The sequence below is a fragment of the Lygodium microphyllum genome, chromosome 1, assembly GCF_053477565.2.
Source record: "Lygodium microphyllum isolate KBCC chromosome 1, Lygodium_microphyllum_v1.1.10, whole genome shotgun sequence".
In the NCBI taxonomy this organism is placed as follows: Eukaryota; Viridiplantae; Streptophyta; class Polypodiopsida; order Schizaeales; family Lygodiaceae; genus Lygodium; species Lygodium microphyllum.
In genome coordinates this window covers 198,876,770-198,899,362 of record NC_141135.1, presented here as the reverse complement: position 1 = coordinate 198,899,362, position 22,593 = coordinate 198,876,770, and the positions used below count along the sequence as shown (strand labels likewise).

The 22,593-nt window shown below is 39.2% G+C and overlaps 1 protein-coding gene across 1 annotated transcript in view; it reads right to left on the bottom strand.

The window, feature by feature from the left end:
* Window positions 1–4,291: 4,291 nt before the first annotated feature.
* LOC148042145 (mitochondrial pyruvate carrier 4-like) overlaps window positions 4,292–22,593 on the bottom strand; it is a 32,844-nt gene continuing 14,542 nt past the window's right edge. Inside the window, exons 2-5 of the mRNA XM_087685658.1 lie at window positions 5,378–5,476; window positions 5,166–5,218; window positions 4,690–4,763; window positions 4,292–4,563 (exon numbers count right to left, since the gene is read on the bottom strand). Of these exons, the coding sequence (XP_087541784.1) occupies window positions 4,527–4,563; window positions 4,690–4,763; window positions 5,166–5,218; window positions 5,378–5,476 (263 nt within the window). The 3' untranslated portion in view covers window positions 4,292–4,526. The remainder of the gene's footprint in view (window positions 4,564–4,689; window positions 4,764–5,165; window positions 5,219–5,377; window positions 5,477–22,593) is intronic.

Below are 22,593 nucleotides of genomic sequence, written 5' to 3'. Positions count from 1 at the left end.
TCACAATAATTTCAAGTTCAATAACACTTAGATGGCTCCCACATCCATGAAAGTGATGGCTATTATGCATAACTTTCCCTAAGTGACCAACTGAAGCATCATCCTTTTCTAGATAAAATCCTAACCAAAGAGGAATTACATGTAGCTAGTAGGCTAGGAACGTGAGACACAATATATGATTTCAATATGCTACATCATATACCTAGTTGTAAAGCCATATGATTCACATGAGTATGCTACTCTTCATCAATACAAGCCACACTTTAAAGAATAGCTCATTCCTAGGCCAAGTAGCCTTGTGATATAGTTAACAACTAACCCTCAATTTTTATTTATAAATAAAAAGCCATTCTCACCTTGTTAATAAATAGATCTAAGTTTCTAAACGATCATGAATACCAATAAGAAAATGTGTTATATACATAAGGCACCCCACAATGCTATTGCACATTTGCTAACTAGGGGGTGGTGCCGACAACGTCATTAGGATAACATCATTTTTTAAAATTTACATTTGCTTTGTGCAAGAAAATTCCTTAAGGAAAAATTTTGGCATGTGTGTACATGGTTGGACAAGGAGAAGGAACTAAGGAGTCTAGATCATGAGGCTATCAAAGCCCCTCTCAGTACACCCTTTGAGCTTGCTATTGCCTTTTTGCATTCCTGGGATAGAGTGGAGAAAGCTAGTTGGTTAAAACCTAGAGTAGAGTTGGGTATGGGATAGGTAGCTTGAGCCATGAGAGAGTGGAAGCTATTGAAAGAGTAAGAGTTTTGCATAATCCCAACATTTTGTTGACCTCTTACGAGCACCAACATAAAGCCACTTATGAGTCAATATTTTGAAGCTTTTCCCAAAGCTTTAAAGTTACTTCCTCTTCAAAGGTGATCATTGTATGTTGGAATTAGGGAGGCTTAACCTTATGTCTACAACTAGAAGTTTAGATGCAAATGAAGTCTCATACACATGCACCTTTTACGTGGCTAGACAAGGGTTTTCTCCTCATCCAAGCTCACATTTGTGTGTTAGGATTTTAGTTTTGGGACACTGCAATACTTTGGTACTCTTACTATTGTACTCTCAGATCTTGTCATTTGGAGTACACTATTAGCATTCTTTGGTTGTCTATATGAGAGAACTTTAGTCCTTTCTAATCCAATAAAGTCAATGGGGGTAAGGTAGCATATTGCATATATATATATATATATATGCCATGTGGGCTCTGTGTATCCAAATCCATCTCGTCTCTCCTCATGATCTACAAAACATTTTGTAGCTCCTCCATGTACAAAACACCCACTCCTCTTGACCCTCTTGTCCCACGTTGTGGCCATGCCCAAATATTGCAACTTGCATTTCATTTGTAATGTTTCATCTCTAGTAGGAAGGTGATTGAGATTTGGTGTGCCTTTGTGTATAATATGATGTCTCTATCTTTGAAGATCTCCTCAAACATGCCCATAGTTGTCCTCATTCCTTGATTAGAATTCACAAATGAGATTTCAAACATGACTCATAAGTTGTGTCTCGTCATAGGTACCTCTCTATGATGATGCCATGAGTATGCTTGTAAATTGCCCACCTTCCTACCTTGCAAACCTCCAAATTCTGTGGCATGCACCCTCACCAACGGGCTTCTTGGGCCAATGTAAGACTATCCTCAAGCTAGATCTTCTCCAGTGAGTTGTGCCCACCTCTGCATGCGCTTGGAGAGAGAGCCTCTCTATGTATCCAAATTGATAAAGTCGATCATCAAAATCTGCTCCTTTGTGGAGTCCATGGCAACCAACCAAGCTCCCACTATAATGGGTATTTTGGTCACCCCTACACACACTTTATTGGATTCTTGGTTTCTTTCCACCCCACCACCTACACCTATAGAATGTCACACACATGTACGCATGTGTGCACACACTACACAGCAGGGTATTGTGTTAACTGGTTTTTTACATAAGGCCATGTACAATGACATCATCGTGTTTGAGGTTTATTATACAAATCTTTCATATGTGTGTAGACATGTTTAGGAAAAAAGAGTAAAGATATGGTGGAAGGAGTCATACTGTGCCAAATTAGTGCTATCATATATGTGTAATTCCTCTATGCTTAAAAAGAGAGGAACAAGATTTTCCAACAAGAAAACTACATTTAACTATGTTAAATTATCAAGATGATGTGTGATATCTTGAAGAGATGGCAAAACTCTTGCCTTGCAAATAGCTAGATATGAACCACCTTATACATCACCCACTTGAGTACTATTGGTGCTTTCTTTATATAGTGTTGAGACCATCATCTACACGAATTGTGATGCTTGGTGTGCTTGGAGTTTATCATGAATCAATATTGTGATTGCCTTAGTTTTGATCCATAAATTTCAATTTGATTGAAAATTAAAGCATGTAGTAGTTTGTTGTGTGAATCTCAAAGAGTTGAACTGCAAAACCTAGGGGATTTATTCATATATCGTGATGTCTTTTGGGTTATTTGATGCGCATTCCACTATTTAAAAGGTTGAGCTAGCTTTTTTCCAAACTCACTTCATATATGATGGTCTTTTGGGTTATTTGATGTGCATGCCACTTTTTAGAAGGTTAAGCAAGCTTTTTTTCAAAACAATTTCATGATTTCATTGAGATTCATCTAGATGCCTTGTATTTCTAATTCTCCAAATCAACATTGGAAGCATGTGCAAAAAGCTTCAACAAGCAATACAAGTAGAGAATTGTCTCAACCTTGATAACTACATATTCCAAGATTCTTTAGTGCTACCTAGACACCATTTTTAGGAAATACAATTAACTCAATACTTGTTGAGATCATTTTCTTCTATCGACGTCCACTATAAGGAATGGTTGCGTGGATTCCTGGACCACCCTAGTTATTGTAGAAGGTTCTTTGGCCATTTTCTTAATTGGCAATGACAAATTTAGTATGGCTACATATTTGGTCATTCAATGTCCTATAAACCCAATATTTGGTCATTCAATGTCTATACACCCAATATTTCAATTTTTCTTGAATATGTTTTGAAATGGCTAATACTCTTACTAAAGTCCATTAATGAGAGGTTGCCATCCATGTTGGGTTGTTACCCAATATTTGGTCATTCAATGTCCTATACACCCAATATTTCAATTTTTCTTGAATATGTTTTGAAATGGCTAATACTCTTATTGAAATCCATTTATGAGAGGTTGCCATTCATGTTGGGTTGTTATTATCTATTATAGGTTTTGTATGGCATGTGTTGTTGCTAGCTTTACTAGCTAGGTTTTAGCACTACTTTTTCTCATTAAAGCAAGGGTGACCTTAACTCATGAGATGCTTTAAATTCATACTAGTGAAGACAACTTTGCACCTTAATACACTTCAAAATTATAAGTTTAGAATATGACATTTTAGTGTCTGAAGCACCAATCATAAGTAATAAAATAAGTGTATGACAATCCAACAGATTGGATCAATCAAGTTCTTGATTAATCACAAATAAAAATGACCACGAAAATTGGAACCATCATTCATCAAGCTGGTAACAACATAAGGAGATCACAAAGCAAAGCCTATCACAACTGTATATAGACTATGTCATCTTTTATGAGTGAATTTCTTTTTTGTGATGCAATATATATGTAAGATGCGAAGACCCCCCTTAAATGAACACTTAGCTCGATACATCTTTGCAGTGAGGGCTCAGCTCAATCTTCTGAATAAATATATTAGGGGAGGATTGCTTCTGAAAATCTGTTTTCTTCACCCAACCTTAAAAAGGACACACTCATGTAATGAAGGGTGTAACATCCCTTTTTTGGTTAATTGACTAAGCCACAACTTGTTTGAGTGCACAGAATAGTAAGGCAACCCAACTTCAGGGTAAACAGAGCTAGAGTCAAGATAACCCTTCTTTTTCAGCCAAGGCTCACACTCCCATAGACCACAACCTTGATCCTCCACTAGGATCCATCTCACCCCACAACAAATGGAATATGGCCAAGATGATTGACTCTGATTAAATAACAGAAGATAAATAGCTGCCATGGAGAATTGGCAGTGGTTGACACTCCTTTGTAGAGAAAAATACTTTCATCTTACAGGATTACGGTCTTCTAACAGTAATCATCATCATCATCATCATCATCATCATGGAAAGGATATAACATTTTCTCCTGGTACCCACTATACAGCGGATTGATACAACAGATGATTACCCCAATCTAACAAAAGCATCTCTTTGTAGAGAAGTTGAAAGAATCTTGAAGGAATATGATCTTCTCACTATAATAATCGTCACCATTATGGAAAGGATTTACATTTCTCCTGGTAGCAATTATACACTGGATTCATGCAAAAGACGTTTATCACTGCATCATTAACTCAGAATGGGCGAGGGAAAATACTGTGTATTCATTTCCAAGGAGAACAAAAGATTAAAGAAAGAGAATACAAATAACTATGATGATAAATTCAAAGTTCAAAAATCCTCTTGAGATTTCGTCATTGTCAAATGAATTCTGGTTTCACAGCCTTCTTACCCTTCAAGGGCCTTGTCAGGACTATAGTCAGCCCTGCATTCATTAAAGCACAGAAACAAATCATAAGAGGCTTGCATGCAAACTTCGGATACCATAGATAACTCTGGCTTCAAGCAGGAAGTATAAAATGGCCTTTTAAATAGTCAAAAGTGAACCTACATGATTTTCCGTGAAAGTTGGTAAATTCCTGTAGCCGCCATCGCAACATTCACACTAAACAAGTTCCAGTTTTTCTGCCAAAGATAACACTCATCAACTCAAAAAGTGTCTCATATTTTGATACACCTAAACTTGAACTAACCAAAGAAAAAAGATGCTAGATGTGTTTGACCATCATTCAGTTTGCTTTGCTTTTGGTTGTAATCAGCCAAATTTCCAATCACTCTTAACTAGTCAATAAATGAGGAATGCTAAAGACAAAACAGAAAAGGAGAAATCTAGGATTTTGGGGGAGAAGGGATGGGGGGAGCTAAGTAGCTGCAGATCAAAAACTCAGATGAACTGACTCTATGCTAGACATGGTTTGCATAATAGCCATTAATGTTTTGCCAGTAGATAAAACCACAACACCCAGTTCTTAACAATGCTACTACAAGAGGATAAAAGCACCAAGGCCTGTGTAAGAAAATGCTTACCGGTGTGATGACTGTGCTGTAACGAGACCAAATCACCCCAGTGGCAGTAACAGCTGCTCAAAAAATTTAAACCAAAGCAGTCAGAAAGCAGTGCAGGAAATAGTATGACAGCATACATCAAAAAACACTTTTTAGCAAAATAAAAGACCAGAAACCTCAGCGCCTGTATTTTCAACTTACATAACAGATATTGAGTTGCAGTCTCTCCTTACCTACTTGCTGAGGATAAGAAATCTTTTCTGGTGGCTTGGCGAAGTCTGCAACATTTGCTATGCTTATACCCCATTTGAATGTAGGTGCCCAAAAATGAACTGTTATTGATGACACAATTAGTGTATCAGTGGAAAGTATAGTACAAAATTCAGCACAGTTATTCACAGGGTAAAGAGCTAATCACTAATCCCTGATTCACATTATCCAAACTACAAATGATCCTTAGTGGCTTTGAAACACCATTAATTTATACATTTTGGTTCACATCAGCATATTATTACTGAATCACGCATACTCAAAAATAATCCATTGCATAAAAGCAATTGCATAAAGTTGGTGGTGGCCCTAAAAGTTCAAAGGTGATTATTCCCAGTTTTGGGCAGCCCAAATACAGCTAAGGTGCCTTTTTGCTCAGCCCAGAGGCAGTGCCAAGACAAGTGGTCAAAACTTCATGTACCCACAAAGGCAGCTGAAAATTTCGGCCCAAGGTAACCCAAGATGGGGTAAATGGACCACTGACTTGGACAAATATGTCACCTTTTCCCAAAAACAGTTTGTCCAGCCTTGGGACAGCAAGATCCAACCTTGGCTAGTCAAATCGAAAAGGAGGATGTGTTTATGTTCCTAGAGGAGATGTGGAGATGGCAGAATGTTACAGGCTAGTGGGAACAAAAGACTCCATCATTAAGAATCAACAACCTAAGCATCCTGTTCTTCTGCAATATTATCACTGTACATACAGTGTTTGAACTCAAATTGATCCCTTCTTTCATCTTTAACCAATTCTCTGATTGAGATTTGAAAATCAACTATTTGAACTCAATCGATTCCTCATTTCATCTTTGACCGATTCTTTGATTGGGACTGACAATCAACTGTTCAAGACATACTGGCAAGTATTGCAATTCTGCAACCAGACTATGAGGGGAGCAATAGTTACTGCTCAACAGAAAGAAAGTATGTTTGCGCATGGATTTTTTCATGGTGTGTACACACACATGAATTCTATCACCATATGCCCATGTAACCATGAAATGTGTTTCACTAACCTAAAATGTGAAACACTTCAAACACTTCAAACATTTTGCTGAAATGAGGCAAAGATGCCCCACCACCACCACCACCCTCTCACACTCCCTCTTTGGCACTGGAGAGTCATGAGGGATGCTAGCACACTAGGGCTAGAAGGCAAAAGAGAAGGCCTTAATGGCCTTCACCTTCACCTTCATCGTAGAAGAGGACACCTTCATAGCCTGACTTTGCCTTTGCCAAAGTGCCAAAGTCAGAGTGAATCTAAAGATGATGCCACCTCGTTGGAGTAGTCCCTACCCTCCTTATTCTTCTCCTTCTACATCCATTGTGCTGCTAGTTCGTTGCAATCCTTTTGGAGATGCTCCTTCTTGCCACGATGATAACACTATGCTTTCTTCTTGTATTGCTTGTCACCCCTCTCTGAAGCTATAAATTCATCTTGCTTGCCACCACTCGTGCGCAAGCAGCATAGAGGTCATATTCTCAAAAGCAAGTGTTGCCAACGTTTGAGCTCGTAAGGTGTTAGCCACACCATCAAACTCTAGAGAGAGCTTATGGAGAACAGTCCCCACGGGATGTACTTCTAAAAGGGCACATACTACATGTGTCAAAGCTAATCATGTATGCACTTGATCCTGAAGATTACTACCTCTAATGCTCCCTTTGTTGTTGGTGAATCCATTTGGGGCCTATTAAACTGGGTCAACATCTCAATTTCACCAAATTCTTGCGACAAATCTCTGAATTTTCTCTCTACAAAAGATTCTCTCTATTTCTCTAGCCATTTTTCAACTTTGCTCCAAATTTTACAACAATCCAGCCATTGGAGGCGGAGATTTTGGTGAATCAATGCTGTAAACCCTAATTTACAGCCGAAATTAGGGTTTGACAATCACCTCAAGAAGTATGCCTGGATTTGAAAACTTTAGACTTGAATTTTCACAGCTGAAATCAATGTATTTCAAGAGAATTCAAGAGACCAACCAGCTAGCATTGAATTCAAGGCTCATTTATTTCCCAAGGAGCACAGGTGAAGGCCAATCCCCTAGCAAATCAAGGGGCAATTTGATTTGAAGGCTTGCTGGTCATTTATGACAGCAAGAGGCACTTAGATTAGTGGAGGAGATTGAAGAGTCTCAGTTGTATTCCATCCATTTGCAATACAAGTTAAAGAAATACCACAAGGGATGCCAAGTTTTGGGGCCAACGGGCGGTCCAACGTCCAAGATTAAGTGGTGACATTTGCATTTTCAGTTTATGTGAATTTTATAATTCTTGTTATTGTTGGTTAATCAGGCCATTACCACCCTCTCCGAGAAGGAAGGCTGGTTTTAATGGCCAACCTGTCGCATTCAGAGCCGTAAGCTCATCAACACCCACATATATTATACCATCCAAGAGAAGAAATTATTGCCCGTCATCCATGCGCTTCAAAAATGGCATCATTATTTCTATGACTCCTGGTCTATTATTTGGCTGAACCACCATTTATTGAAATACCCATGTGATCAGCCCAATCTCCGTGGCTGCAAGGTGAGATGAGTGGAGCTTATGCAAGAGTTTAACTTTGAAATTCACTATAGGAAGGGCGCAACTAATATGGTTGTCGATGCTCTTAGTCAAATTCTTAAAGTTAATAATGTATCATTCTCCGAAATTTTGATTGATTTCTTTCTCTCTCTCAAAGGGTATCACTAAAACAATCTTCACTTTGGTAAGATATGGCAATTGGTTCAAGAGGGACCTAGTAGCCCAAGAAGCTTTGGTGGTCCAGATACTTGAAAGCTAAATATTGAGAGAAAGAATGCAAAAAATTATTCCATTCATAATGGATTACTTTTTAACAAGACAAAGTGTATATGTCAAATGTCATGAGGACATGTATTTTTGAAACCTCACTTAACATGTGGATTAATTTTTAATCACATGATTAAGTAAATGTTGCACATGTGAGGTGCAACTGGGGTTAAAGTAAATTTACAAGCCCGGAACTCCAGGAAATCACGAGATGTCAAAGGCAAAAGTTGCTATAAGTTATGCCGCACACGTACTTCGTAAAATCTGGTGCCAGTTTGGCCTAGGTCATTTATTTGGCCATAAGTGTCAGTTGATGACACTAGAGAAGTGGTGTTTAATGATACCTAACGCCAACTAATGATCAAAGATGCCGCAGAGACACTCAAGAATGAAAGTCGCCTAGCCTAGCCAATTTAATTATTGGCCAATCAAATTATTTTTCAGGACACCCAAATCATTATTAGATTAACTTTCAATATTTAAAGACTGAAAATTAATATTTAATAATGGATAAGGTTGGAAAAACCATTTGGGAAGGCTGCCACTTGTCAAAAATGCCCATGCAAGACTGAAAAACGTCTTTAAAGGTTGGAGAGAGGCATTTTAGTATATTCAGTCTGCAAAAGAGAGGGAGGAGATACTGATGGTCTGATTTGCAGCCATTGGAGGACCTTCTGAGGCAGACGGGGACAAGAGAAGACCAATCAACAACAGGTGATAGCATCTACAGGCTGTTGAGACAGAGCAGCAATAGTAAATGATTGATTTTCTTCAGTTCTTTACGTTTACATGCTATTGTGGCAGGGCAACAACTGCATTTGACTGATTTTCAGTCATTCTTCGCAACAAAACTCTGAATTTTCTCACTCTACAGCTTTCTCTCTCATCTACCAGTCATTTCACAGCCTTGCTCCGAAGATCTCAACATTTAGACCCTTGGAGACTGAGAAATTGCAAATTTCTCTATTATAAACCCTAATTTACAGCAGAAATTAGGGCTTAACAGCAACCTCGAGAAACATGCCAGAAATTGGAAGCTCCAAGACTTGGATTCAACAAGGCTGAAGCTGTTTTTAGCCTATTCAAGTGGAGAGACCAGTAAATAATTGGATTTGGAGCATTTTCCATCTCCATCAAAGCGGGTGAAGACCAATTGATTGCCCGAATCAAGGGGCAAAATAGATTGAAGACTTGCTGGTCACTTTGGATAGCAAGGGGAGTTTGGATTGCAAAAGGGAACGGGAAAATCCCATTGTTAATCAACTTTTTCTTCAATAAAGCTAAAGAAATACCAAAAGAGGTATCAATTTTGGGGCCAATCGAGTGTGTATTGTCCAAGATCATTAGGTAATTTGTATTTTCAGATTTTCTTTAATTGTTTGCTACTGTAATTAAGTTGTAATCAAGGATTTACCACCCATCCACGGAAGGAAGGCTGGCTACATGGTTTCATTGTGCCGGGATGCCATCAAATCCTTTGAATTGGCAGGCCCGTGGTACTTGATTGCAACTCGGGACTATTGCATTACTACTGAAATTGCTCTCAACAGTGAATTACAGCAAGCATGTCTTTACATGGAGATACGGAATCAAGTGGAGAGGATGCATCGCTCCTTGGTCAATCACGTGGTGAAAGGGGAAATGAAATGACTGATGTTGGGCATGGTTCTCAGCATGGACAGCATGCTGAAAATGTGGAAAATGGCCCAAATGTTGACACTTCAATGCATAAAGAGGTTGATGACCAGCAAGAGACTGAAGAATTTGATGATACCTTCAAAGATCAAATGCGCACAGCAGCAAATATTTTTGCTGAATTAGCAAAGGATCCTAAGTTTACTCGATTCTTGAACGCCCCAAAGAAGGACACCAAAGGCAAAGAGAAGAAGACACCTTCTACAGCTTCAAGACAGCCACAAGAACTGAAGGAAATGCCTATGTCTTCTTTAGAAGAGCCCAAAATACCTGATGAGCACAAACAGTTGGTGTTCGTGGGGTAGCAAGTGCAAATGCATGGCCAACTTGGTAGTGCCAATCCATGGGAACATGGGCAGCAAGGCAATTATATACATGCAAGCATGCGACAACAAGGATACTTTGGTGGTGGTACCATTTTTCATGCTATGGTTGGACAAGCACCACATACGGGAGTGTATGGCACAAATCCCTATGGTATGCAATAGCCAATGCATGGCTCACAATACCCAATGTATCCGGATAATGCAAATGGAATGCCTAATCCTATGTATGGCAGCATAGGCATGATGCCTGGGGTACAAAACGAGCCATATGGATATGTATCGGCACCCCCAAAGACTGTTGAAGCACAAGGATTTGGTGTTGGCCATGTAGGTGCTTCAAATAGTGCTGGTTTTTATGCAAATACAACCAATGCACCCTTTTTGCAGCAGCCCATTTATGATAACTTGACTCCCATAGGTTTGCCAAAGGATTATGATGAAGGTAGCAAAAGTGTGAAGTTTGAGCCTTTCAGCAGTGCACAAGATAGGTTGAAAGCACTTGTTTTTTATTCAGCAGTTTGACACAGCCTATTCTAGAGACAACTTCACAAAGGCATCTAAGATACGCAAGGCAACCACATTTTTGAAGGGAAATGCATTGCAGTGGTGGACTACACTTCTTATTCGAGGGAAGTCACCTACCACTTGGGTCCAGTTTAAGCAAATGTTTGCTTCAAATTGGTTGACGAGTACCTTTGAAGTAGACATTATGACAGCTTGGAACTAGTCGAATTCCAAGGATTGCAAGAACTTGGATTAGTACAATAAGAAGTTTTGGGATGCATTGTTGCCAATTACTTCTTATTGCACAGTACCCCTCCATGAGTAGGTGGAGAAGTATATTTGTGGTTTGCCAAAGGGTATTCGGGATTTTTGCATTAAGTCCACTATTTCCAACATGTCTCAGCTTATAGAAACTGCTACTACAACTGACACATTGCTGTGTGGAAAGGATGTAGGATTCCACGATGATGATGCCAGTCACATGTCAAAGAGGCAAAGGTTGAGAAAAAGGGTAAATCTGAAAATAAAGCAGAAAATCAGGGCAGATCTGAAAATAGGGTTGGAAGGAGGAATAGATCGCTGAGAAAAAGTGGGAAAAGTGATGCACGACGTAAGGAGCTGATGGCTGCAAATAAATGCTATATTTGTGAACAGGAAGGGCATATGGCACGCAGCTGTCCTAATAAACAGCAAGCTGAAAAGGAGGATAATAAGGGAAAGAAAGGCAAAACCATTGTTGGTTTAGTGCTTGATGTAGTGGTAGATCAACCTAATCAAGATAGTACTGAACTTTGCAGGACATGGGGCAAAATCAGAGATCAGCATGCATTGATTTTTCTTGATCCAAGGGCACCGTCAAATTTCATCTCTTGATATGGCAGCCCGTTTAGGCACCAGAGAGGATGAGATAGGGCCCATGGGTAAGATTGGTATGGCATGCAAGGGACATGCAGAGTTGGTCACTCCTGTCATTGGAAAGCTTCGTTTGCACATTTAAAGTTATGTGGACAACGAAGAGTTCTTTATTGCTCCATTGGAAGGATGTGATGTCTTGCTTGGTATGCCTTGGTATCATCATGTGCATGCAGTGATTGATACTCATGATAAGATTGTGACCCTCTTCCACAAAGGCAAAGTTCATACTTTGGATGTAAAATTGAAAGGAAAATCTATCCCTGTTGTAAGTGTTGGAGAGGATCAGTGATACATGCTATAGCCTGAAATTGCCTCCACACTAGCGAATACACAATGCCTATCAAGTGAGCTTGCTTAGAACTTTTTATGGAGATATGCCAGACGATATGTTTGCTGAAATTCAGCCTGAGGTTGAGGAGCTAGATGAGATTTTGGTACCTGAGTAAATTTTGGCACATAAGAAAAGAAAGGTCAAAGGTAAAGTTTCTAGGAGATACTTGGTGAAATTTTAGAATTATTCACCAATGGATACCAAATGGATGGAAGAGGATGACTTGCCAGACCATCCTCAGTTGTTGTAGCTTTACCTTGATGCTTTCTAGTTAGAGCCCGAGCTCAATCAGGTTCAGCAGAGCAGAGGTCCAGAGTATTACCTGATGCTTGTGAGGGAGCTAGCACCTCCGCTCCTCAGTAATAGACAGCTCTAGAAGTAGTGGATCTCAAATGTATTCAGCATACATTCAGGGTACTGTAGATGAACAATATGTTTGCCAAGAGATCACTATTCAGGTACTAGTCACTATGTTTGGTATGCAGATCGGTATGGTTTTCACTGCAGCTTTGAAACTATACATTTGCATCCGTTATGCTCGGTGTGTAATCAATTATGTTTGGTATGGTGAAACCGGTCTATGACTCACATAAAGCGGTAGTTCCTTCAATTAACACCTGGTCTTTACACACACACACATAAGCAAAGACCTCACTCCCTCGCTCAACACCAGATTGACCCCGAAGACCAGCGCCCCTCTCGATATTTCTTTATCAATTACAAGATGGAAAATTACAAAAATAAATGATAATGTTCCAACAAAATACATAACCTGTGAACAGTTGGTTTTCATCTCTTCTGAGTAAATCCCAGCTGCATAAGAACAGTACAACGTGTCCAGATCAACATCCCTTTTTGGAAAGCATTTTCTATGACCAAAAATCAATGATTCCTGTGCAAACTTGCAATCTGCATATCTCTGAATTCACTATTCTTACTGTCCAGCATGTGCACAATTCATTGTTCTTACTGTTCAGCATGTGACCAAAACTCAATGATTCGTGTACAGAATTACAGTCTGCAGATCTCTGAATTCATTGTTCTTACTGTCCAGCATGTCCTGCATTTTATGTGACCAATGCTCAATGATTCATGTGCAAAATTTCAGAGAAAACACAGAATTGTACCTTCGATGAAGTCAGGCCATCATGCGAAGCATTTCCTCTGAGAATAGAGAGAGAGTTGATCAGAGGGAGCAAGCTCTACCTCCATACTTGAGTCAGAGACGTAGAAGTACTCTCCATGGCTGATTTTCTTACAGCAATCTGCCCTCAACTCCTCAAAACTTCATTCTCCCATCTGTCCCTTATGCCTATTACGTTTTTTTTTAATGCTCTCTCTCTCTCTTTTGGGAATTTGTGCCACATGGCATACATGTAACAATTTTCCCGTTTAAACCTTCTGGTCTAAAATTCTCCATGATCGGTGCAAAATTTAACCTTGGCACAGACCAGAGAATTAATCCTCGTGCAAAAACGAAGATAATGACGAGAACAGATTCTAGGATCCAAAAATAGTAACTCCCTAAATTTTAGTGATGGTGACCCTGCATTCCTCAAGTTATTCTGAGCAACTTTTATCATTGTGACCACATCAAAAAGTGTAATGTGGCTCAGTTATGGTGACTTTTATTCCGTGAGCATTCTCACATGTGCATCTTCTATCTTGGCCAAGCTCATTGTCCTGCACCATCTCCAGTGGCTAAGCACACAGTCCCAAACCACTGGCATTCTATTCTTCAATGCCCATTCAATATGGAACCGATCCTAAAGCTCAAACAAACCATTAGTCCAATTCGTCCCAATGGCTGCATCTTTTGGCCATGCAAAGATCCCAACTTATTCCAAGAGAACTCTGGGGGTAAAAAGCAATGGCAACAAAAGAAAAGAAAAATAAAATATTTATATAAGTAAATAAGAAAAGCAACTATAAAAAGTATCACCACCTGGTGACATACCCCTCTCTTGAAAGAAGCAAGCGACCTCGATTGCATGTTATTAGTGCCATCGCATGTATCACTTGCTAACAGATGACATGGAACGATGGTAGGAGTTTTCCCATTGCCATTTGTCTCATTGCAAGTTCAAGTCTCACATAGGTGGAGGATTACATCATGTATCCAACTATGATTACTAGAAGCCTCTCTAATATACATGCTTCCAGATGCAACACAGGGCGATAGCACGTATGCGCGAACTATTAGTGTCACAACATGCATATTCATTCAACTGAAGTGTAACAAATAAAACTTCAAAGCACTGAGATTTCATTCAATGATACACATGATAATGCTAAATGTAAACCACATTGTGCATTATTCAATGAGATGCAGTATTCAATTGTACAATAGAGAATGTACATTGCTTCAAAAAGCATTCTACGTTACTATAGATTCCAGTAAGAAAGCTTATCGGTAAAGTTGCAATAACTGAGGCGAATCTGCCAATTCAACCTCTTCCATCCATTTAGCATCCATTGGTAAATAGTTCTTGAACTTCACCAAAAATCTTCTTATAACTCTACCTTTCACTTTCCTATCCTTATGTGTCAGGATCTACTCACAAACTAGAATCTCATCTAATTCATCTACTTCAGGTTGTTCCTCTTGAACCATATCTTCTGGCACTTCACCAATAAAAGGCCTCAATAGGCTCACATGGAATGCATTATGAATTTTCTAATTCTCTGGTAATTTCAGTCTATATGCTACGTCATTGATCTTCTCTGAGACTTGAAAAGGGCCATAGTAACGCATACTCAACTTTGGAAACAAACGTTCCTAGCCCTTCTGTTTTCTCAAACGTGCCTTTTCAAAACGCAATAAGACCCAATCATCCTTTTTGAACAAGAGCTCCTAACGATGACTATCAACAACTCTTTTCAGTTTAGCTTGTGACTTTTCTAGGGCATACTTGACATTTTTATATGCTTCTTCCCAATCTTTTACATAACGATCTGCTTCAAAGATGTTATCTTTTGTCTCCATGTTTTCAAACAATGCTTTCCAAAACAAGCTAGTCATTCTTGGGTCTCTATCACTCACAATTGACCGTGGCATTCCATTGTACTTGAAAATATTTTACATAAATATCTTTACCATGTGTTCTAACTTAATCTTTTTCCTTACAACAATGAAATGTGCATGTTTGCTGAATCTGCAAATGATAGTCCAGATTCCATCATTCCCTGAAGATAATCTTGGAAGATCAAAAATGAAATCCATGGCAATACTTTCCCATGGCCTTTCTGGAATAGGCAATGGTTGTAATAACCCTGGTGCCTTCTGTCTATCAAATTTGACATTTTGGCATACAAGGCAAGATCTGACATATGCATCAACATTAGATCTCAAGGCTGGCCAATAGAAGAAAGTATCTACCGCTTAGATACTTTCTCACATAGGCTAAATTGTCAGAGAAATACATGAGTTGGGCAAATTTCCTATCTATGTTTCATTTTCAGATAGTGCATGTGGAAGGCAAGAAGAATGTAGTTGCAGATGCTTTATCTCGCAAACCACAGGTGTCAGTTGTTTCAATTCCTTATCACTATGAATTGGATGATATGAAAGAGCAGTATGCTGATGACAAAGATTTCTCTGAAATCTATGAACAATTGATCAATGGCCAACATCATGATAATTATGTGTTCAAAGAAGGCTTTATCATGATGCACGGAAGACTATGCGTTACAAAACAATTAAGGCCAAAAGTTTTATTGGAAAGTCATGCTCCACCGTATATAGGACATCGTGGTATTGATACTACAGTCATACACCACCAATGTTGTTTCCACATGCATCACACTGCACAACAAATGGCTTAGACAAATCTGGTAAAATAAGTATTGGATCTGTAGTCATTTTCCCCTTCAAACATCTAAATGTTGATTTCTCTTTGTTAGTCCATTGCCATTTGACATCCTTCTTTTCAAGCGCATGTAAACTCTGAAAAGTGTCTTACAAATCTTCTGTAGTAAGAGCATAGGCCAAGAAAATTGCGGACATCATGAACGGTTTTCAAGTTTGGCCAAGAGACAATTGCTTCTATCTTTACAGGATCCATCTTCACACCATCTTTAGAAACTATGTGCCCAAGGAAGTGAATCTCTTCCAAAAAGAATTCACTCTTCTTACAATTAATGAGTAATCTGTTGCGCTTAAGCTCATTAGAGACTGCAACTAGGTATTCTCTATGCTCCTCTTCATTCTTTGAAAAGATAATCATATCATCAAAGAATGTGCCAATGAAACTTCGATAAGGGCAGAAAATTATATCCATCATCCTGTTAAACGTAGCAAGAGCATCGGTCAATCCAAACCGCATGACTAAAAATTCATAGAGACCAAATGTCGTTCTAAAAGCAGTCTTATGGATAGCTTGATTTTGATTTGATGGTACCCATATTTCAAATCTATCCTGCTAAACATTCCTACTCCCTGTAATCGATCAAGAATGTCATCTATCCTCGAAATCGAAAACCTATTCTTGATCGTGTTCTTGTTCAAGGCTCTGTAGTCAATACACATTCGCCAAGAGCCATCCTTTTTCTAAAATAACAACACACGTGAACAAAACGGAAAACTACTGGGCTGAATTAGTCCCTTCTCTAAAAGCTCATTAACTTGTATCATAATCTCTTTCTATTGTGCCGCACTGACCCTGTACGAAGGCCTATTGGGCAGACTAGTCCCTCGAATAAGATCTATGATATGATCTTCAGGCCTCTCAAGGGGTAACTCTCCTGGTAACGAATTTGAGAAACAGTCACTGAATTTATCCAAGACAACCCTTCTACTTTCATCTAGTACAGACATATTACTGTCAACTTCATTAACTTGCTTTGCAAAAACCAAGTACGCAGAAATATGATTTTTCATTACAAAAGTAATTGCAGAAGCAGAAACAGCTGAGATAGACTCTCCTTTAAACTTCACATCTAGCACATGAGTCTTTCCCCTATGTACAAGAGTAATCGTTCTATTATAAGTATCCAAGATAGCGTGCTTCCTATGGTACCATGGGATACCCAACAGAACATCACAGCCCTCTAAAGGCATAATATGGAACTCCTCTATGTCCACATAGCTCTAAATATGCATACGAAGTTTGCCAAGAATGGGGGTGACAGGTTCAGTATGTCCTGGGCATACCAAATCAGCCTGTCCAACTGGTCCCATTTCCTCGGGATGTATACCCAGCTTAGCTGCCAATGCCGGTGAGATAAAGTTTGGATGAGCTCCAGGATCAAAGAAAATAAGCACTATGGAATCTCAAATCTTTCTCCAAGCTCTGCAAAGTTCTATAGCATCATCAACTCATTGATCTCCCACCATATCAGGCACTAAGCCAATGTTGGGCTTCTTTTTACTTGGCGCATCTTTATCCTCCGCATCTTTAGAAGATTGATGTGGACACTTAGAAGCAATATGGCCTTTCTGTTCACATATAAAGCATTTACCAGCCATCATTAAAGCCTTTCTTTCTTCAAATGATTTGCTAAAAAGTGGCCTCTTCTGTCCTTTACCCTGTTTAAAAAAAGTCTGAGGTTGCTGCTGAAATCTTTTCTTCCAACAAGACTTCTTTGTAAAGCTGGTCTTTTCTGGAAAGTGCTTCTTCTTCTTGCCAGGATCCTGCTTAAACTGAGAATCGTTCTTTGCAATGCCTTTAAAGCTATCGTCTTTTCCTTTCAACAATGCATTTGCCACACCATCATTTTCAATTAACTGTACCATATTTGTAACCCTAGTCTTGGTACAACAATCCCTAATGGCTTCGGGCAAGCCGCAACAATACTTTTCAATTTGTCCTAACAAGGATACTGTCCTGTAAGAACTCACGGGCAAAAGAGCTTCCCAAATTTCTTATTTTACTCTTCTAGATCCGTACAATCTTCCGCGTCCAATTTATGCCATGCAGTCATGACATCTACTTCAAACGTGTTAGTTAACCATGGGGCTGCAAACAACTGTTTAAAATGGACCCAAGTGGCAGGTGCATATCCTTGCATCAACAATATGTTCCACCACTACAAAGCATTACCTTTCAAAAAAGTTGCAGCCTTTCACACCTTAGAAGTCTCAATAAAATTCCCTCATGTGTAAGCTGCATCAAACTGTTGTATAAATGTCAAAGCTTTCAGCTTATCTTGCATACCACTGAAGGTTTCAAACTTTATTGCCTGACCACCCTCTTTATAGTCTTTAGGCTTTGCACTTTTTTGTGTCAGGTTGTCATAGACAGGTGGCTGTAAAAAGGGGAGTCCCTTACGCACATTATCAGCATTCACTTCACCTGTCTTAGCTGCCATATGTCCACTGGTCTGAAAAAAACCAGCGGCTGCATTTTGTACTCCAGGCATCAAATAAGGACTCTGCAAAGTCTAATAACCGGGCTGCAGACCAATATTAGCATAAAGTAGATTCACTACCTCAATAGGCATCATTCTTGGTGGCCCTCCAGGCAAGTATCCCTAATAACCCATGGGTAATCCAGCCACTGCTTGAAAAACTAACCCACCACCAAAGTAACTAGGATAGGTAGCGAACTGAGGACGAATAGTCTGTTGTGCCACTTGTGCATTACTGCCTTGACCATTCACTCCCTGGTCTTGTGCTCGTGCTTCTTGTTGCACTAGACCTGTCTCCATTTTTGGTGTCTTTTCCACATGCTCACGCACATTAGAAGTTTGCATTTTTGAGCGCTCCATGGTATGATGTGATGACTCAGCCTAAGAATCCTCATTATGTGACTTCAAAAATTTTTGCATCCGAGGATACAAGTTGTTCGAAAGAGCCAACCATACTGAGGAGTTGTGCCATAAACAAGTCCTCCTATTCTTACTCCTCATCCTATGGTTCAATGTCGGTTCTAAAAGGTGCTGACACTTGTGCACCAATACTCTCTCTTCGGTGTCTACGAGCAGAAGAAGAACTCTCTTCTTCATGAGGGAGTTTTCCTTTGCCTTTATCCATGTCTGCCATCTCTCTAGTCCAATAATCTCTGTAAAACCTATGTGTATGGCCTTTTCACCCAAAATTGTCCGAGCTTAAATTCTCACAGAAAAGAATTCAAATCCCGGCAACAGAACCATGAAACCGGTCTATGACTCACATAAAGTGGTAGTTCCTTCAATTAACACCTGGTCTTTACACACACACACATAAGCAAAGACCTCACTCCCTCGCTCAACACTAGATTGGCCCTGAAGACCAACGCCCCTCTCGATATTTCTTTATCAATTACAAGATGGAAAATTACAAAAAAAAAAAAAGATGATGTTCCAAAATACATAACCTGTGAACAATTGATTTTCATCTCTTCTGAGTAAATCCCAATTGCATAAAAACAATACAGCATGTCCAGATCAACATCCCTTTTAGGAAAGCATTTTCTGTAACCAAAACTCAATGATTCCTATGCAGAATTGCAGTTCGTAGATCTCTGCTTCACTGTTCTTACTGTTCAACATGTCCAGAATTCACTGTTCTTACTATCAAACACACTGTTCTTACTGTCCAGCATGTGCAGAATTCATTGTTCTTACTATTCAACATGTGACCAAAACTCAATGATTCGTGTGCAGAATTACAGTCTGCAGATCTCTGAATTCACTATTCTTACTATCCAGCATGTCCTGCATTTTTTGTGACCAATACTCAATGATTCATGCACAGAATTTCAGAGAAAACACAGAATTGTACCTTTGATGGAGTCAGGCCATCATGCAAAGCGTTTCCTCTAAGACTAGAGAGAGAGTTAATCAGAGGGAGCAAGCTCTACCTCCATACATGAGTCAGAGACTTAGAAGTACTCTCCATGGCTGATTTTCTTGCAGTAATTTACCCTTAGCTCCTCAAAACTTCATTCTCCCATCTGCCCCTTATGCCTATTACGTTTTTTTTTTATGCTCTCTCTCTCTCTTTTGGGAATTTATGCCACATGGCATACATGTAACAATTTTCCCATTTAAACCGTCTGGTTTGAAATTCTCCATGATCGGTGCAAAATTTAACCTTGGCACAGACCAGAGAATTAATCCTCGTGCAAAAACGAAGATAATGACGAGAACAGATTCTAGGATCCAAAAATAGTAACTCCCTAAATTTTAGGGATGGTGACCCCTGCATTCCTCAAGTTGTTCTAAGCAACTTTTATCATTGTGACCACATCAAAAAGTGTAATGTGGCTCAGTTACAGTGACTTTTATTCCGTGAGCATTCTCACATGTGCATCTTCTGTCTTGGCCAAGCTCATTGTCCTGCACCATCTCCAGTGGCTAAGCACACAATCCCAAACCACTGGCATTCTATTCTTCAGTGCCCATTCAATATGGAACCGGTCCTAAGGCTCAAACAAACCATTAGTCCAATTTGTCCCAATGGCTACCTCTTCTGGCTATGCAAAGATCCCGGCTTATTCCAAGAGAACTCTGGAGGTAAGAAGCAATAGCAACAAAAGAAAAATATATATATTTATTTATATAAGTAAATAAGAAAAGCAATTGTAAAAAGTATCACCACCTAGTGACATATGGCATTGGTTATACTTGGTGTAGCATCAGTTAATGATCATCAGGGGCTGATTATCGAATGTTGGTTTTCAGCATATGGTCATTAATATTCAGTGGAATTCAGCTCAGTTTTTTATCAACTTGAGAACCGTTTAGGGTAACTTTTTGGATCACATTTACATCAGTTTTTGCAATGAGTTTGTGATCAGTTTGGGGTCACATTTACAGCAGTTTGTGATCAATTCTCGGATCAGCAAGTGATCAGTTTATGATCACATTATGCTTAGTTTTCAATGGTTTATATCTAATTCCATGGACAATAGCATATATTATGATGCCATTGATGTTTTAACCATGGTTTGTGCTTGCTTTTCGCTATACTATGGTTTGGTTTTGCCAAATGAGTTGAGCTCATGAGAAATAGACATGTCACATGATAATCTGGCAATGTTTTTGAGATTCTTTGCGAGTCTTATGTTATGTTATGTTGGCTGGTAATTTTCAGCATATGTTGGGCATATGGAATGGTTGCATAGTAGTGCGCAATATTGTGTTGACTATGATGCCCTGTGGAAAACTCCAATGTACTACTTTGCTTTTGATGCATTTGGTAGTGTAATCGAGGACGATTGCAAGGATTTCAAGGGGGAGGGCTATCATGAGGACATGTATTTTTGAAACCTCACTTAACATGTGGATTAATTTTTAATCACATGATTAAGTAAATGTTGCACATGTGAGGTGCAACTGGGGTTAAAGTAAATTTACGAGCCCAAAACTCGAGGAAATCACGAGATGTCAAAGGCAAAAGTTGCTATAAGTTATACCGCACATGTCCTTGGTGGTATCTGGTGCGAGTTGTTGGCCTAGGTTACTACTCATTTGGCCATGAATGTCAATTGGTGACACTAGAGAAGTGGCGTTTAATGATACATAACACCAATCTAATAGTCAAAGATGGCGCAGAGACACTCAAGAACGTAAGTTGCCTAGCCAATTTAATTATTGACCAGTCAGATTATTTTTCAAGACACCCAAATAATTATTAAATTGACTTTCAATATTTAAAGACTGAAAATTAATATTTAATTATGAATAAGGCTAGAAAAACCATTTGGGAAGGCTGCCACTTGTCAAAAATGCCCATGCAAGATTGAAAAACGTCTTTAGATGCTGAAAAGAGGCATTTTTAGTGTATTTAGCCTGTAAGAGAGAGGGAGGAGATGCTACTGGTCTGATTTGCAGCCATGGGAGAACCTTCTGAGGCAGCCAGGGGCAAGAGAAGACCAATCAACAACAGGAGATAGCATCTACAAGCTGTTGAGACAGGGCAACAGCAGTAAATGACTGCTTTTTTTCAGTTCTTTGCATCTACATGCTGTTGTGGCAGGGAAGCAGATGCATTTGACTAATTTTCTTCAATTCTTTGCATCTACATATTGTTGTGGCAGGGCAGTAGATGCATTTGACTGATTTTCAATCATTCTTCGCGACAAAACTCTGAATTTTCTCATTCTACAACTTTCTCTCTCATCTCGCAACCATTTCGCAGCCTTGCTCTAAATATCTCAGTATTTGGATCCTTGGAGGCTCAGAAATTGCAAATTTCTCCACTGTAAACTATTGGATGAAGAAGAGCATAGCTAAGAGAGATGGAAGTCGAGCAGCAGTGAGAGAGTGTGTGGCGGCTGGAGAGAGAGTGAGTAGAGTGAAAGTACTATTCGATTAGAGTGTACCAACAATGTATTGGTACACAAAGAATAAAATGTATTTATACTTAGGGCACGTAAAGGGTGCATTTACATGTACAATGTGTGTATACTATGTTTGAATGCGGGATCTAGAGCATGACATAACCGGAAGCTATGGAGGATGGAAGGAGAAGTGTAGACTCATGATGGAATGACACTGTTTGTTACACAAGTGAATTAGGTTCCAAGATTGAGACTTGGACTCATAAACACAATCTTGTGTATGTGGACAATGACATTGACACTTTACTTAAATGAAAAGAGTACTATCATTGCATTAAGAAAGGAAGCAAGTACAATGCTTTATAGGAAAGTAGGAAACTGCAGTAGGCACCATTGTGCATATGGGATAA